The sequence below is a fragment of the Malania oleifera genome, chromosome 11 (assembly GCF_029873635.1).
Source record: "Malania oleifera isolate guangnan ecotype guangnan chromosome 11, ASM2987363v1, whole genome shotgun sequence".
NCBI classification, from domain to species: Eukaryota; Viridiplantae; Streptophyta; class Magnoliopsida; order Santalales; family Ximeniaceae; genus Malania; species Malania oleifera.
Genome location: NC_080427.1, coordinates 35,576,604 through 35,593,155, shown reverse-complemented (window position 1 = coordinate 35,593,155; position 16,552 = coordinate 35,576,604). Strand labels below are relative to the sequence as shown.

The window sequence follows — 16,552 nt, the reverse complement described above, 5'->3', positions numbered from 1 at the left end:
ATCAATTATTGCCAAGTCATCTTAGAGAAGATTGCCCAGGTAAGGCGACTCGTTTGTCGCTCAACTATCCAAAGAATTGCAAGAGACTATATACCTAGAGGACAGAACTTGCCGAGTCATCAAACGACAAAACAAATGAACATCAAACACGTCCACCTAGGTGAGACTAAAGGGGAGAAGTCAATTACTCCCCAATTTATGATTAGGATTAATATTTTAAATTTATGATTAAGATTAATGTATTGAATTTTTAAATTAATGTAACACTTTTTAATCCCCTCTCTCTCTCTCTCTCTCTCTCTCTCTCTCTCTCTCTCATGTCACCTCCCTATCCTTCTCTTTTCTTTTTACGACTTGTACAACTCTCTTCTCTGAATCTCTTTATTTCACTAGGATATGTCTTCTTAAATGAGGCGTCTATTTCATAACTTTTGAAGAGATTTGTCATACTAATCCTATCTTATTATTATTATTTTTAACTAAAAGAGGACGGTACCTCCATTTATTTATTAATATACCCTCACTTTTGACGGAAGAATACCGTAGTTACAAGATAAAACAAAAGAGAGAGTACAGAAAAACCCTTCCAAAAAAAACCAACACTAACAATCAATCAAATTAGGACAACACAACTAAATATAACTAACAAGACAATAAAAACATAAATACAATTAAAATTAAAACAAAATATATCAAATGAAATTCTAGAGTTGAACTAACGACGAACGGAAACAAGACCCCACTTATCCATCTGAAGAATATGTTTCAAATAACGTGGTAGGATGTGTTGTTTTTCGTAAATTATCTATACTTGAAAAATTCTTTTTTCACTTAGAGGACTATATATATATATATATATATATATATATATATATATATATGCATGTATGTATGTATGTATGTATGTATGTATGATGGTGAGGTGATGATGAGTGGTATAGGTAGGTAGGCTGCAACAGCTAGGCTGCCACATGGAAGATGAGATGAAGGTAAAGCATAGGCTAAGAATGGATAAGTACCATATATACATAGTCAGCTATTTTAACTCTTTGCATGAGTGTATTGGCCATTGCAGCAGACCCCTTTGTCCTTATTTCTAGTTTAAGACATTAAAATATTAAAAGATTACTTTAGCCACCCATCGACCTCCATGGCACCACTTAAAAAAGCACAAGCAGACAAACAAACAAACAAACAAGCAAAGGAATCATCTCTCCACGGACGCCAGCTTTTGGAGTTCCATTTTCATTTCTAGGTCAATAGCCACCTCTGGCAGGGCAGAGCCATGCTTAATATATTGTAGGATATAGGAGCTCAATCACCAAGGAAAATCTCAATTCCACTAACTACAAAAAAAATTATAGTAAGAAATGTTTGCAATGATTTATTTAAATTACTTAATTTAATTAATTGATCTATTTTCCATTGCTGATAATCCTATCCATAGCACGACTTGAAGAACTTCCTTTATTTATTTATTCTTTTTGGAGTGGAAGATTTGAAGATGACTGACTATAAACAACATGCTTCATTTTTGTCGGTATTTTAGTGCTATCTAATTATAAATGAATTCACATTTCTTCAATTACCTGTCTCAGTCTCCTTGATTAAGCCTTTACGTAGGTTAGGGTTAAATTAGTTGCAAGATTCCACCCCATACCTCATCATTAGATGGTAAGAGAATTGATTATCGGTAAATTCATGATGTCATATGATCCTTTTAAGTTTCCCTAATATTGACGAGACTGGTTGTCGCTTAGTGGGCATAGCCTCCCTAAGTAGCTCCTACACTCCCAGCATTCGCGGTGACATTGCATATATCTTTATTGATTAGATCATTCAATTGGGTTAGCTAATCAATACATGATTAGATTTTAGAAAATTAATCTAGCTAATATAATTATACTCACAATTTTTTTTTTATTTTTATTTTTTTTTTAAGAAAAGAAGGCTGCATCTCCATTTATTTATTAATATACCCTCACTTTTGACGGAGAAATACTGTGGTTATAAGATAAAACAAAAGGGAGAGTATAGAAAAACCCTCTTAAAAAACCAACACCGGCAACCAACCAAATTAGGTCAACAAAACTAAACATAACTAATAAAGAAGATAAGAACATAAATACAACCAAAATCAAAATAAAATATACCAAACGAAACTCTAGAGATAAACTACCGACGAACGGAAACGAGACCCCACCTATCCATCCGAAGAATATCTTTCAGATAACGTGGTAGAAGGTGTTGTTTTTCGTAAATTACATTATTTTTCATTTCTCCTTCTTTAGTAAGAAAATCAGCCGCACTATTGTCTTCACTATATTGATGCATCACCATGACGTCCACTCCTTCTAACTCAACCACGAGTTTCTCCCAAAATTCCCAAAGATCCCACAAAATACATCTACCTTTCTGAAGTCAATCAACTAAAATTCGCAAATCACTTTCAATAATCACATTAAAATAATGCAAACGTTTGCACAAACGAATTCATTTCTTGATTGCTTTTAGTTCCGCACCATTATTCGCAACATTCCCAAAATACCTTGAAAAAGCCGCTTTTACCATGCCATGACAATTCCGAATAATTTCTCTACCTAATTATACTCATAATTGCATGTAGTTTGGTTGAATAAAAAAAATATATATATATATATATATATATATTTTTGAGAAAAGTTAAATTCATTAAAAGGGGAAGAAACACGTAAGAAGCTTGTAACTTTCAAAAATACAAAAGTGACAAGAAGGCTAGTCTGAAGCCCATGAATGCGGGATCATGCTTAAAACAGAACTCCTCCCTATTTAACGAACACATTTTTTTATTTGTCTGACTTCACTCATACAAGTATGATCCTAAAATTTGACATGATTAAGCAACCTAATCAACCTAATAATTCATCATATTTGAGAGAACTTCTACTCGTTAAAAGCAAAAGTTAAATTTAAAGATGTTTGACAAAATGCTTTGAAGTTCTTGTTAAAAAATAAACTTTATTTAACATTTTATAGTGTTTTTAAAATTAAGAACTTGATCAAGACAAAGTTAAATGAAAGTTTAGCTTGTTAATATATCTTTGCATCATAGTTATTCATCTAGGATTTTTCATTAATTTAACTATTCGCAAGTTTAAAACTTAATTGCCAAAGTACACAAAATCAAATTTTCTTTTAATTTAAGATTTTTTTTCTTGACAACAACAACCCCAATCAATTTTTTTTTTTAGTGGTTATATCTATAGTAACATCCAAGCAAATGAATTCACCCAAAACATAAGTTAATAATTGCAGGCTTTGTTGATTCTTACACCTCTCAAAAGCACATGTACATCCAAACTAATTTTGGAAGAAAACTAAATAAATAAATAAGGTCGTTGGTCTTTTCTAAGTTAGCCATATATTGTCACTTATCATGATTGCATTGTATTTAATTATTTAAGTAAATATTATAGAAAAAAGCTGACCTATCGTCGGTGATATCACACTTCCACATGTGAACAAAAACTAATTTGATAAAGTGGAGCCCACATCACTTCATCCAACCAACTCCTGTCACATGAGTTCATTATGTCACATTCTTATATTATTTATTAAATATTTTATTACTAAATTCACATGTAGCTCAATTTTACAAATAACATATTCAATATATTCTTTTAAGCATTAATTTTCATCTTTTTCTATTAACTTTATTTTTTTACTATATTTTAATTTATATATTCATCACTTGTTAATTTGCTAATATAATAAGATCCTTTCATCCACTCTCAAATTAACTAGACATAAATAAATTCAAAATATGATAAAAATACTTATATATATATATATATATATAATTCATTTTTTCTATCTTCTATATATTAATTATATATTTCATTTCCATCAATCTACACACGAATTGTGGCTTTGCACCTACCAATTGTTGAGTAATAGTTAATTTGACTTGACATTACTCTAAGAATGCAAAGAGGAGTTTTTTTTTTTTTATCAAAATATTAAATAAAAAAAATCAAAAAACACAAATATGAAGGAAATAAGAAAAATTTACACAAATGTATCCAACTGACTTTCCAAAAATCGATTTGGGTTTTAAAATGATAAAAAAATATCAACAGTCAACCGACTTTTCTTGACTGCAAAAAGTCTCCCCCCTTCCTCCCGGTTCTGCCCCCTGCCTCACCCAACTCCTGTCACATGAGTTCATCATATCACGTCCCTATATTATTTCTCAAATATTTTATTACTAAATTCACATGTAGCTTAATTTTACAAATAACATATTCAATATATTCTTTTAAGCATTAATTTTCATCTTTTTCTATTAACTTTATTTTTTTACTATATTTTAATTTATGTATTCATCACTTGTTAATTTGCTAATATAATTAGATCCTTCCATCCACTCTCGAATTAACTAGACATAAATAAATTCAAAATATGATAAAAATACTTTTATATATATATATATAATTCATTTTTTCTTGTTATTTTTTGTCCCACATTGGTAGAATACTTTCACATTAGTATAAAATGTTGTTTTGAATTTTTTATATTATTTATCCCACATTAGAGAGAAGTGTTTTTTAGACTTGAAGTTGAAGGTATATAAAGAGCTCAACTCTTCATTTGTAAAACATACCTCAAAGTTGTACTCTGTCAAGAAGTAGTGAATTGATCATCGGTCTCCGAGGACGTAGGTAATTCTATACCGAACCTCGTAAATTTCTTGTCTTGTTCTTTTTATTGCTTTATTATTAGTTTCTACGTTACTTTAATTTCTTATATATTCAAGAGCAATAGTTGTAGTATTGGTGTTTGGCACAAGTGGGGTGCCCGGCAAAATAATTGGTATCAGAGTTAGGTTGAATAGTATTGATACGGAGGTGTTCCTCTATTAGGATCCTTAATTCCACGTTTGATGCCTAAGAAAGACCTTGTCTAAGTGAGTGCTCAGAGACCATTGCGGCTCAGTTGCTCCCTAAAGGTCGGTCTGGTCAAAGTAGAGTTTCATAGGATAAAACAAAGTAGACACAGTTGGTACGTACTATTCATCATAAGCCTTTTGCTTTGTTGGTTGCTATTGAATATATGGAAGATGGTAGAAACTAGTGCAGCAGTAGAAGAAACTCCATCCACACGAACTCCAACCCCTTCGGCTTCAACATCATCATCGAAGATGATTGCTAATGCTCGGTTTGAGGTGAAGAAATTTGATGGTACAAATAATTTTGGTATGTGGCAATGTGAGGTGATGGACATCTTGTATCAACAAGAACTAGATATTGCTTTGGATGATAAACTGGTAGATATGGGTGACAGAGATTGGGAAAAGATCAATCGTCAGGCATGTGGTACGATTCTTCTGTGTCTCGCCAAAAATCCGAAATATTGTATTATGAGGGAGACATCTACAAAGAAATTATGGAAGACATTGGAAGATACATTTATGACCAAGAGTCTAGAAAATCGGCTCTATTTGAAAAAGAAATTGTTTCGCTTCCAGTATCAACCAGGTATTTCGATTAATGAACACATAAATGCTTTCAATAAAATTTTGGCCGATTTGTTAAATTTGGATGAAAAGGTGAAAAATGAGGATAAAACCATATTGTTACTGAATTCTCTCCCAGATGAGTATGAACATTTGACCACCACTTTATTATATGGGAAAGATAAAGTTACTTATGATACTGTTTGTACTGCATTGATTAGTACTGAATGCAGAAAGAAGGATCAGAGGGTCCATAAGGAAATAACAGAAGCACTAACAATAAGGGGACGTTCTTAGAGTCGTATGCTTGGAAGGAAGAGTAAATCTCATGAGAGGAGTAAATCTCGTGGGAGACTTGCTAAAGATGAATGCACCTTTTGTTGTGAGAGAGGGCATTGGAAGAAAGACTGCCCTAAATTATAGCAGAAGAATAAGGGCAAAGCACATTCTAATGTCAATATAGCCAATGATGATGGAAGTGAGTCAGATTTTTCTCTTGTTGGAACATCTTCGTCACATTATTTTGGTGAGTGAATTTTGGATTCTGATTGTTCCTATCACATGTGTCCCAATAGGGAATGGTTTTCTAATTTTGAAGAATTAGATGGTGGGGTTGTTTTTATGGGAAATGATAATACTTGTAAAACAACTGGAATAGGATCAATACAGTTGAAATGTCAAGATGTAACTATTAAAACCTTGACTGATGTTAGGTATGTTCCAAGCCTAAAGAAGAATCTGATTTCATTGGGTGCCTTAGAATCTAAAGGGTTTACTATCACTTTGAAATATGGAACCTTAAAGATTAAATCAGGTGCGTGGTGATGAAAGGAATAAGGAAAAATAACTTGTATTATTTACAAGGTAGTATAGTTATTGGCTCAGCGGCTATTGTTTATGAGAAAGATGCAGGTTCAGATACAACCAAGTTATGACATATGCTATTAGCACATGTAGGAGAAAAATCTTTGCAACAATTAGTTAAGCGAGGTTTGTTAAAGGGTGTAAAGGTGTGCAAACTTGAATTTTGTGAGCATTGCATTCTAAGAAAACAAACTAGAGTGAAATTTGGCACATCAATCCACCGGACTGAAGGTATTTTAGACTACATCCATACAGATGTATGGGGGCCCACAAAAACGGTTAGTTGGCTGGTATGCATTATTTTGTTACTTTTGTTGATAATTTTTCCAGAAGAGTTTGGGTTTATTCTATGAAGCATAAAAATGAAGTGTGTGATATTTTCCTTAAGTGGAAAAAAATTAGTTGAAACTCAAACTGGCAAAAAGATTAAATGGCTCAGATCAGATAATGGTGGTGAATACACGAGTGACCCATTTATGAAGGTATGTCAAGATGAAGGTATTGCTCGACACTTCACAGTTCGAAATACACCACAGCAGAATGGGGTGACAGAGCATATGAATCAGACTTTGCTAGAGAAAGTTCGATGTATGTTGTCTAATGTTGGGTTAGACAAAAGGTTTTGGCCTGAGGCTGTTAGATATGCGTGTCATCTCTACAATCGCCTACCATCATCTGCAATAGGGGGAAAAACACCCTATGAGGTATGGTCTGGAAAGCCTGCTAGTGATTATGATTCTTTACATGTATTTGGTACTATGACTTATTACCATGTTAAAGAATCTAAGTTGGATCCAAGACCCTAGAAAGCAATATTTTTTGGGGATAAGTGCAGGAGTCAAAGGATACCGTCTTTGGTGTCTAGAGACAAAAAAAATGATTTTAAGTAGAGATGTAACTTTTGATGAACTTGCGATGATGAAGAAAACTATACGCAAGGAGTCACGAGTTGAAGAGAAGACCAGTGGTACTTAACAATAGGTGGAGGTTGAGACAATTTTAGGAAACCTAGTGAGAAATGAGACTACACAAGGTAACTCTCCAGTTATGGTGGGGAATAGTGTACAAGAAGAGGAGATTTCAATTCGAGAATCTTCACAGCAACAAGAATCAATTGTTTCTTAAAGGCCAAGATGAGAAATTCGAAAACCTGCTCGGTATATTAATATGATGGCCTATGCACTTCCAGTTGTGGGTGATAATGTTCCTTATACTTTCAAAGAAGCAATGAGGAACTCTAAATCAAACAAGTGGAAAAAAAACAATGGATGAAGAAATGCAGTCTCTTCATCAGAATCAGACTTGGGAGCTAGCCCAGCTGCCCAAAGGTAAGAAAGCAAATGGTTGTAAATGGGTTTATGTAAAGAAAGAAGGATTTCCAGATGCAAATAATGTTCGCTTCAAAGTTAGTTTGGTAGCTAAGGGCTATGCACAGAAGGAAGGCATTGATTATAATGAGGTATTTTCTCCAGTTGTTAAACATTCTTCCATTATAATTTTGTTGGCTTTGGTAGTACAATTTGATCTTGAACTAGTTCAACTCAATGTAAAAACTGTATTTTTACATGGTGATTTGGAAGAGGAAGTCTATATGACTCAGCCAGATGAGTTTCAAGTTGTAGGAAAAGAAAATTGGGTATGTAAATTGGGTAAATCGTTGTATGGTTTAAAACAGTCTCCAAGATAGTGGTACAAATGATTTTATCAGTTTATGATGGGTCAGAAGTACATTAGAAATAAACATGATCATTGTGTTTATTTTCGTAGACTACAAAATGAATCCTTTATATATTTACTCTTATATGTTGATGATATGTTGATAGCTTCAAAGAATAGGAAAGAAATCAACAAGTTGAAAAGTCAGTTAAATCAAGAGTTTGAGATGAAAGATCTTGGTAAAGCAAAGAAGATACTTGGCATGAAGATTCGCAGAGATAGAATGAGAGGAAGAGTTAGTTTGTCTCAGAAACAGTATTTGAAGAAGGTAGTACAGAGTTTTGGCATGTTTGAGCAGTCAAAACCAGTAAGCACTCCTCTTGCTCCTCATTTCAAACTTAGTGTTGTTTTATCTCCTAAATCAGATGAGGAACGTAAGTATATGTCACAGGTTCCTTATGCAAGTGTTGTTGGTAGTCTGATGTACGCAATGGTTTGTACTAGACCTGATATTTCACAAGCTGTTAGTATGGTGAGCAGGTATATGCATGATCCGGGTAAAGGACATTGGCAAGCTGTGAAATGGATTTTGAGATATATTATGAATACGATTGATATTGGTATTGTATTTGAGAAAAAATAATACTATGGTTTAACGAGATATTAGATATGTGGATTCAGATTTTGCAGGTGATTTGGATAAACGTCGATCAACTACTAGATATATTTTTATATTTGCTAATGGTCCAGTGAGTTGGAGGTCTACCTTACAGTCTACCATTGCTTTGTTTACAACAGAAGCAGAGTACATGGCAGTTTCAGAGGCTGTTAAGGAAGCTATTTGGTTGGAGGGTTTACTTGAAAATTTGGGAGTTATTCAGAAGCACATGGTTGTATTCTGTGATAGCCATGGTTGTATTCTGTGATAGCCAGAGTGCTATTCACTTGGCAAAGAACCAAGTCTACCATACACGAACGAAGCACATCGACGTTCGATTTCATTTTGTGCGGGATATTATTGATGGAAGTAAGATACTTTTTCAGAAGATTGCTACAACTGAAAATCCCGCATATATGTTGACCAAAATTGTGACAACAATCAAGTTCAAACATTGTTTGGACTTGATCAATATCCTGCAAATCAAAATATTTTTGGAAGGCGCCGATGATGTGGAACTCCATAAAATGTTGGTGACTGAAAAATTTGTTGAATTTATTGTCAAGGTGGAGATTTGTTGTTTTTTGTCTCACATTGCTAGAATACTTCCACATTAGTATAAAAGGTTGTTTTGAATTTTTTATATTATTTGTTCCACATTGGAGAGAAGTGTTTTTTAGACTTGAAGTTGAAGCTATATAAAGAGCTCAACTCTTTATTTGTAAAACACACCTCAAAGTTGTACTTTGTCAAGAAGCTGTGGATTAATCATCAGCGCCTAAGGACGTAGGTAATTCTATACCGAACCTCGTAAATTTCTTGTCTTGTTTTTTTTATTGCTTTATTATTAATTTCTGCATTGCTTTAATTTCTTATATATTCAATAGCAATAATTGTAGTATTGGTGTTTGACACAAGTGGGGTGCCCCACACAACAATTCTATCTCCTATATATTAATTATATATTTCATTTCCATCAATCTACACACGAATCGTGGCTTTACATCTACCAATTATTGAGTGATAGTTAATTTGACATGAAATTACTCTAAGAATGCGAAGAGGAGTTTTTTATCAAAATATTAAATAAAAAAAATCGAAAAACACAAATATGAAGAAAATAAGAAAAATTTACATAAATGTATCCAACTGACTTTCTAAAAATCGATTTGGGTTTTAAAATAATAAAAAAATATCAACCGTCAACTCTTATCGGCCAAAATAAAAATAAAAAATAAAAAATTTTTGAGAACCGACTTTTCTTGACTGCAAAAAGTCTCCACCCTCCCTCCCGGTTCTGCCCCCTGCCCCACCCCACCCCCCCCCCCCCCCACCCCCCAACCCTGACCCCCCACCCAAAAAAAAATCAAAACCCATTTTAGAGTAGGAATCATAAATTTTTTTAATTTAAATAATAATAAAATATATATTATTTTTCAAATTTTAACATTGAAATAAAAATTTATGAATAAAAAATATATTTTTAAGTGTTATTTAATATAAAAAATATTTTTTTACATTTTATTTTTTTTCACATGAATTAAAAAAAGTAAGTTAGTTTTTTAATTTCAAAATATTATATAAAATTGAATATAATAACAAAATTTTTGAAATAATTTACTTTTTAAAATATTAAGACAAAAAAAGGACATCTTACTTCCTAATTTACATAAAAGAAATTATTTAACATATAATTAAGAATGAAATAAAATTGAATTAGTCTATGTAATTATATATATATATATATATATATATTTATTATAATTTTTTATTTGATTACACTTTTCTTCCATTCCATTATTTGATTCAAAAATTATTTTTAAATACAATTAATGTGATGGGTCAGCTCTGTCATGACCTCCAATCCTCTTTGGAGACTGATTGCGATTGTGACTTTCTTCGTGGCAAAACTCACACCACATCTTTCGATTGCCCTCTCGTACATCTATTTCAGTGATAGGAAATCTAATGCAAGGGTTTCATGTTTGAGTTCGATACAGATCGGTTGCGACTCGATTTTTTGATGTGGGGGTGTGGTCGATTGTGACAGCGAATGAGTCTTTGACTCATTTAGCTGAGTTTAAGTGTCATGTAATAGTAAAAATATTTTTCACTTTTTTATTTCATTACACTTTTTTCCATTCCATTATTTTATTCTACTCCCATTTTTTTTTATTTTAATATACAAAACATAAGTAAATTTATAATAAAATTATATTCTAATGAACATAAAACTGGAAATTTCAAAATGAAAAAAAATTATTATTTTATATAGGAAAATTTTAAAATTTAATATTTCTTTCCTAACCGACTTTTCAAAAGTCGATTTAAATTTAAAAACAAAAAACTTGCACAAAAATTTAGGCACCAAAAAAAAAAAAATCGAAAATGTCAAAAAGCGACTTTTGAAAAGTCGGTTTTTGACCTACATGCATTACACAAAATTGTCTTCTTACAATATATATTTCTTTTAAGAAACATATTAGGTCAAGGCTCATCAGCTCGCCGGTCCTTTACTTCTATACGTTTTATTCATAAAACAGACGTACTCTGTCTTTCTTCTCTCCTTGTCTCCCTTGCTCTACGAGTCTCCCTGCATCCTGAACCCCTAGTCCTCTTGATTTTCCCTCCTCTCCGTGAGCAGTTTCCTTACCATGAAATTCAACTTCCGCTCAAACTATCAAGGTTGTACGAGACCTCTCCCAGTATTTTCATTAATTAGCAGTACCTCCTTCGCCCCCCCATGATCCCCCACAATACTCTGTAGGTTCCAACAATTTTTATATAAATTTACTGATGTTTGGTATATTAAAATAAAAAAGAATGGGAGCACAATAAAATAATGGAATAAAAGAAAAATGTAATGAAATAAAAAAATTATAACAAATATATACATATACGCGCGCGCGCGCACACACACACACATATATATATATATATAATTACATATACTAATTTAATTTTATTTCATTCTTAATTATATGTTAAATAATTTTTTTTTATGTGATTAGGAAGTAAGATGTTATTTTTTGTTTTAATATTCCCAAAAGTAAATTATTTCAAAAATTTTTGTTATTATATTCATTTTTATATATTATTTTAAAATTAAAAAATTAACTTACTTTTTAAAATTCATATTAAAAATAAATAAAAGATAAAAATAAATTTATATTAAATGACACTTAAAAATATATTTTTTATTTATAAAATTTTATTTAAATATTAAAATTTTTAAAAATAATGTATATTTTATTATTATTTAAGTTAAAAAAATTTTATGATTCCCACTTTAAAGTGGGATTAGTTTGGTTGCCTGGGTGGGTGGGGGCTTGAGCGGGCTGGGGACAGAACTGGGAGGCGGGACAGGTGGGATTTTATTTTAGGAGGGGCGGGCGGTGAGGGTGTGGGAGTCCAGAACCGACTTTTCAAAAGAGGTTCTCAATATTTTATTTTATTTTATTTTAAGAGTTGGCGGTTGATTTTTTTTATTATTTTAAAGCACAAATCAACTTTTGAAAAGTCCATCTATTTGTATAAATTTTTTTAATTTTCTTCGTATTTATATTTTTTGATTTTTTTGTTTAATATTTTGGTAAAAAACTCATGCGAAGAGGCCCATAACAGCAAATTCTTTATTTTTTTTTTTTATTTTTCGCTGCTTGAGGCTTGATCTACCACATATCCTTCCATTGTCATTGCATCACAAACTTGACAACAAAACAAATAGCCCTTGAAAATGAAGTTTTCACCGGCATCCATCCCCACTCCCACAAAATCCTCACTGTCTTCTCTTATAAAACCCCCTTCCCCTCTCTCCACATCCCAACCCTATTTCCTTCCCAAGCTTCACAGTACCCATCCATGGCTGCTCATCACCCCCACCACCAAAATGGCACAGATCATTCTTATGACCATGATCATGATGATCAAGTGGTTGTGATCATGGTCCCTTTCCCGGCACAAGGCCATCTCAACCAGCTCCTCCACCTCTCCCGACTCATCTCCTCCTACCGGATCCCTGTCCACTATGTCGGCGCCGCCACCCACAACCGTCAGGCAAAGGCTCGCGTCCACGGATGGGATCACGATGGGGCGCTGGCCAAGCCTAAAATCTACTTCCACGACTTCCCAGTCCCGCCCTTTGCCTCCCCTCCCCCTATCCCTAACTCCCCCACCCAGTTCCCCTCCCACCTCCAACCTGCCTTCGACGCTTCCTCGCACCTCCGGCAGCCCGTGGCAGCGCTTCTGGGCGAGCTCTCAAATAGAGTGCGCCGAGTCGTCGTCATCCACGACTCTCTAATGGCTTACGTGGTTCAAGACGCAGTTCTTTTCGAAAACACTGAATCCTATAGTTTCCACAGCGTCTCCGCTTTCGCCACCCTTTTGTCCCGGTGGGAAACGATGCAGAGACCTCCCTCCATCACTGCAGAAATTCCGAAGCACATCCAGAATAGCATTCCGCCATTAGAAGGTTGTTTCACTGATCAATTCTTAGACTTCGTCCGCTTTCAACATATGTTCTTGAAGCTTGATTCGGGTTGTATATACAACACATGCAAAGCCATAGAAACCTCTTTTGTCGATTTACTAGGGAGAGAAGAAATGAACATAAACAAGAGAAGGCATTGGGCTATCGGCCCTTTCAATCCGGTTAAGATTCCGGTTCGCCGAACTAACGGCTCGCACCGGTGCCTAGAGTGGTTGGACAAGCAAGAAGAAAACTCTGTTCTCTATGTCTCATTCGGGACGACGACGGCGATGACGGAGGAGCAGATAGGAGAACTGGCACTCGGGTTGGAGAGAAGCGAGCAAAAGTTCATTTGGGTATTGAGGGATGCAGATAAAGGAGACGTTTTTGCCGGAGAAAATGGAAGCTTAAGGGCTAAATCCAAGCTTCCGAACGGGTATGAAGAGAGGGTGGAGGGGGTGGGGATGGTGGTGAGGGAGTGGGCGCCACAGCTAGAGATATTGGCGCACAGGTCGACCGGAGGGTTCATGAGCCACTGCGGGTGGAACTCGTGCATGGAGAGCATGAGTATGGGTGTGCCAATGGCGGCATGGCCGATGCACTCCGACCAGCCGCGGAACACCGTGCTGGTGACGGCGGTGCTGGGGGTGGGTGTCGTGGCGAGGGAGTGGGCGCGACGGAAAGAGGTGGTGAGAGCGGGTGAGATTGAGAGGGTGGTGAGGAAATTGATGGCGTCGCCGGAAGGGGAGGAGATGAGGGAGAGGGCGGCAGAGCTGGGCGGAGCCGTGAGGAGGTCCGCGGCGGAGGATGGTGGGTCGAGGGCCGAGCTGGATTCTTTCATTGCCCATATCACCAGAAAACTATAGCTGTAATTTCTCTTTCTTCACTTGAAATTTAAACCCGAGAGCACACTCTTATCTCAGACCATATATAATTTTTTTTATTGTGCAGTAGAGTATATCAGAGATGAGAGATGCTCAGATGCATGGAACTTAATTTATGAGATGGAGATTAATAAAATTTGCATGTGAAAAAGCGGGATCTCCTGTGAAGAATCCACTAGAGTACATTGAGTAGTAGCCAGCTAGGTGGCTAAGCAATAAATAATGAATTGTGTAAATTTTTTTTTTATTTTTTTATTAAAAAGGTCCTTCAATTTTTTTTGAAATGATTTACTCGCACACTATACTTTGGAGTTTAAGATTTTTATGTTAAAAATTCATACGTAACTTTTTTGAAAAATAATTTATTCGCACCACTAGACATTCAAATTGTCAAAGTTTAATATTTTTATCTCAAAGATTCGTACTAGACTTTTATATTATACATCTCAACAATCTTAAATTTTACGTAAAAAAATAATATAAAAAAAGTTATAAATGTGAGATGGGTTATATTTCATATTTTGTATATGTTGCTAAATAAAATTGAATGATCTTTGGAGACATTCTCCGATCACCATCACCTGAAAAGAAAAAAAGTATAAATGGCTTGAAGGGTCCGGAGTGTATTCCGGGGGATTACTCTAATGCCTAAGTAAGAAATTTTATCGAGAGATTTATTGCAACATTAATAAAAGAACGGGTATGAATGAGATGCCCTTACCCCTTCCTCGCATCCCCTTTTATAGTGGTGGAGTTTGACTTTATGGTGATATGACATATATGAGCGTATTATAATATTGGAGTTTGACTTGGGTGGTTTTGTAACTACTCCCATCAATGTGAGTGATTTGGTCTTCACGTGTGTTTATGGAAAGCGTTTTAATGAGGGAATTGACAATCAGTCTTTTTCTTTAATGAGAATATTTTTGGGATATATCAGTTGCCCCTCCTTCAGGTTTCGAATGTTTGGAATTGGTTTATAAAGTTCGAAGAATTTAAGTGTTGGAAAATATCCACCTTTTTTTTTTTTTTCATCTGAACCATTCTTTGGCTTAGTCGTTCGAGTCGCTTGTGCTTTGTTCGAGCTGTTCTTGACTCATCCTCAACATTACCAACTCATCTGAGCTGCTTCTAACACGTTCGCGGCTTTACTGGCTCGTCTGAGTCGCTTAATTAATTGCCAAGCCATTTTTATTCATTCTAGTCGTTATGGGCTCGTCCGAGCCGTTCCTGACTCATCCTCAGCTTTTTCGGCTCATCCAAGCAGCTTAGTTACTTTCCCAACTGACTTCTCTTCGTCCAAGCCGCCTTCGTTTTGTCTGAGCCACTCATGGCTCATTCACGACCCTATCGACTCATTCAAGATGCTTAGTAATATGTCGGGTCCTTTCTGTTCAAGGCTTTGGTGTATTCCAGAGCTGCTCCTTTGTCAAAAATTTCGAGTAGCTCCTTTGTCAAAAATCCAAGCAGCTCCTTTGTCAAAAAATTCGAGCAACTCCTTTGTCAAAAATCCGAGCAGCTCCTTTGTCGAAAAAATCGAGTAGCTCCTTTGTCAAAAAATCTGAGCAACTCCTTTGTCAAAAAATCCGAGCGGTCCCTTTGTCAAAAATTTGAGCAACTCCTTTGTCAAAAATTTGAGTAGCTACTTTGTCAAAAATCCAAGTAGCACCTTTGTCAAAAAAAAAAAAAACCGAGGAGCTCCTCTGTCAAATATATATATATATATATATATATATATATGAGCAGCTCCTTTGTCAAAAATCCGAATAGCTCCTTTGTAAAAAAATCCAAGCAGCTCCTTTGTCAAAAATCCGAGTAGCTCCTTTGTCAAAAAAAAATCCAAGCAGCTCCTTTGTAAAAAGTCCGAGCAGCTCCTTTGTCAAACATTCGAGCAGCTCCTTTGTCAAAAAATCCAAGCAGCTCCCTTGTCAAAAAATTCAAGCGGTTCCCTTGTCAAAAATCCGAGTGGCTCCCTTGTCAAAAATCCAAGCAGCTCCTTCGTCAAAAAATCCGAGCAACTCCTTTATCAAAAATCCAAGCAGCTCTTTCTTTAAGTCTCATGAACTTTGCTCATCAATTGGGTCGTTTCTTCATGCCTAATGAGTTGTGTTCATCTGTTTGGGCATTCTTGGGGCCTCATGAGCTTTGCTCATCAGTTGGGTCATTCTTTTTGTAACGCCCCGACCCCCTACGTGGATACGGAGTGCTACTAATCCATTCATTTACCTGATAATCTGTAACGACCTGCTCATTTTCCATATATTTTTTAATAATAATAATATCAACGTCATACATTCCAACTCAACAGGTCACCATCCACCTGGACCCGTGGGTACCAGGGATATATCAGAATATATAGCAGAAGCCTAAGCAGCAAAAAACATATAATCATATACATCTCATCATAACATGCATTACAACACCAGAGTTACTACAATCACTATATCTCAGTATGTACATCCCAAAAATCATATCTAGGGACATTCCCCACAAAATCTAATTGTCCCTACAAAAACTTACCCTTCAAA

At 34.9% G+C, this 16,552-nt stretch overlaps 1 protein-coding gene across 1 annotated transcript; it reads left to right on the top strand.

Moving 5' to 3' along the window:
- Positions 1 to 12,448: 12,448 nt before the first annotated feature.
- On the top strand, positions 12,449 to 14,199 carry LOC131167317 (zeatin O-glucosyltransferase-like). Its single transcript, XM_058126081.1, has one exon. The coding sequence runs from the start codon at positions 12,534 to 12,536 to the stop codon at positions 14,004 to 14,006; it is 1,473 nt and encodes a 490-aa protein (XP_057982064.1). The 5' UTR covers positions 12,449 to 12,533; the 3' UTR covers positions 14,007 to 14,199.
- The last annotated feature ends 2,353 nt before the right edge of the window (positions 14,200 to 16,552 follow it).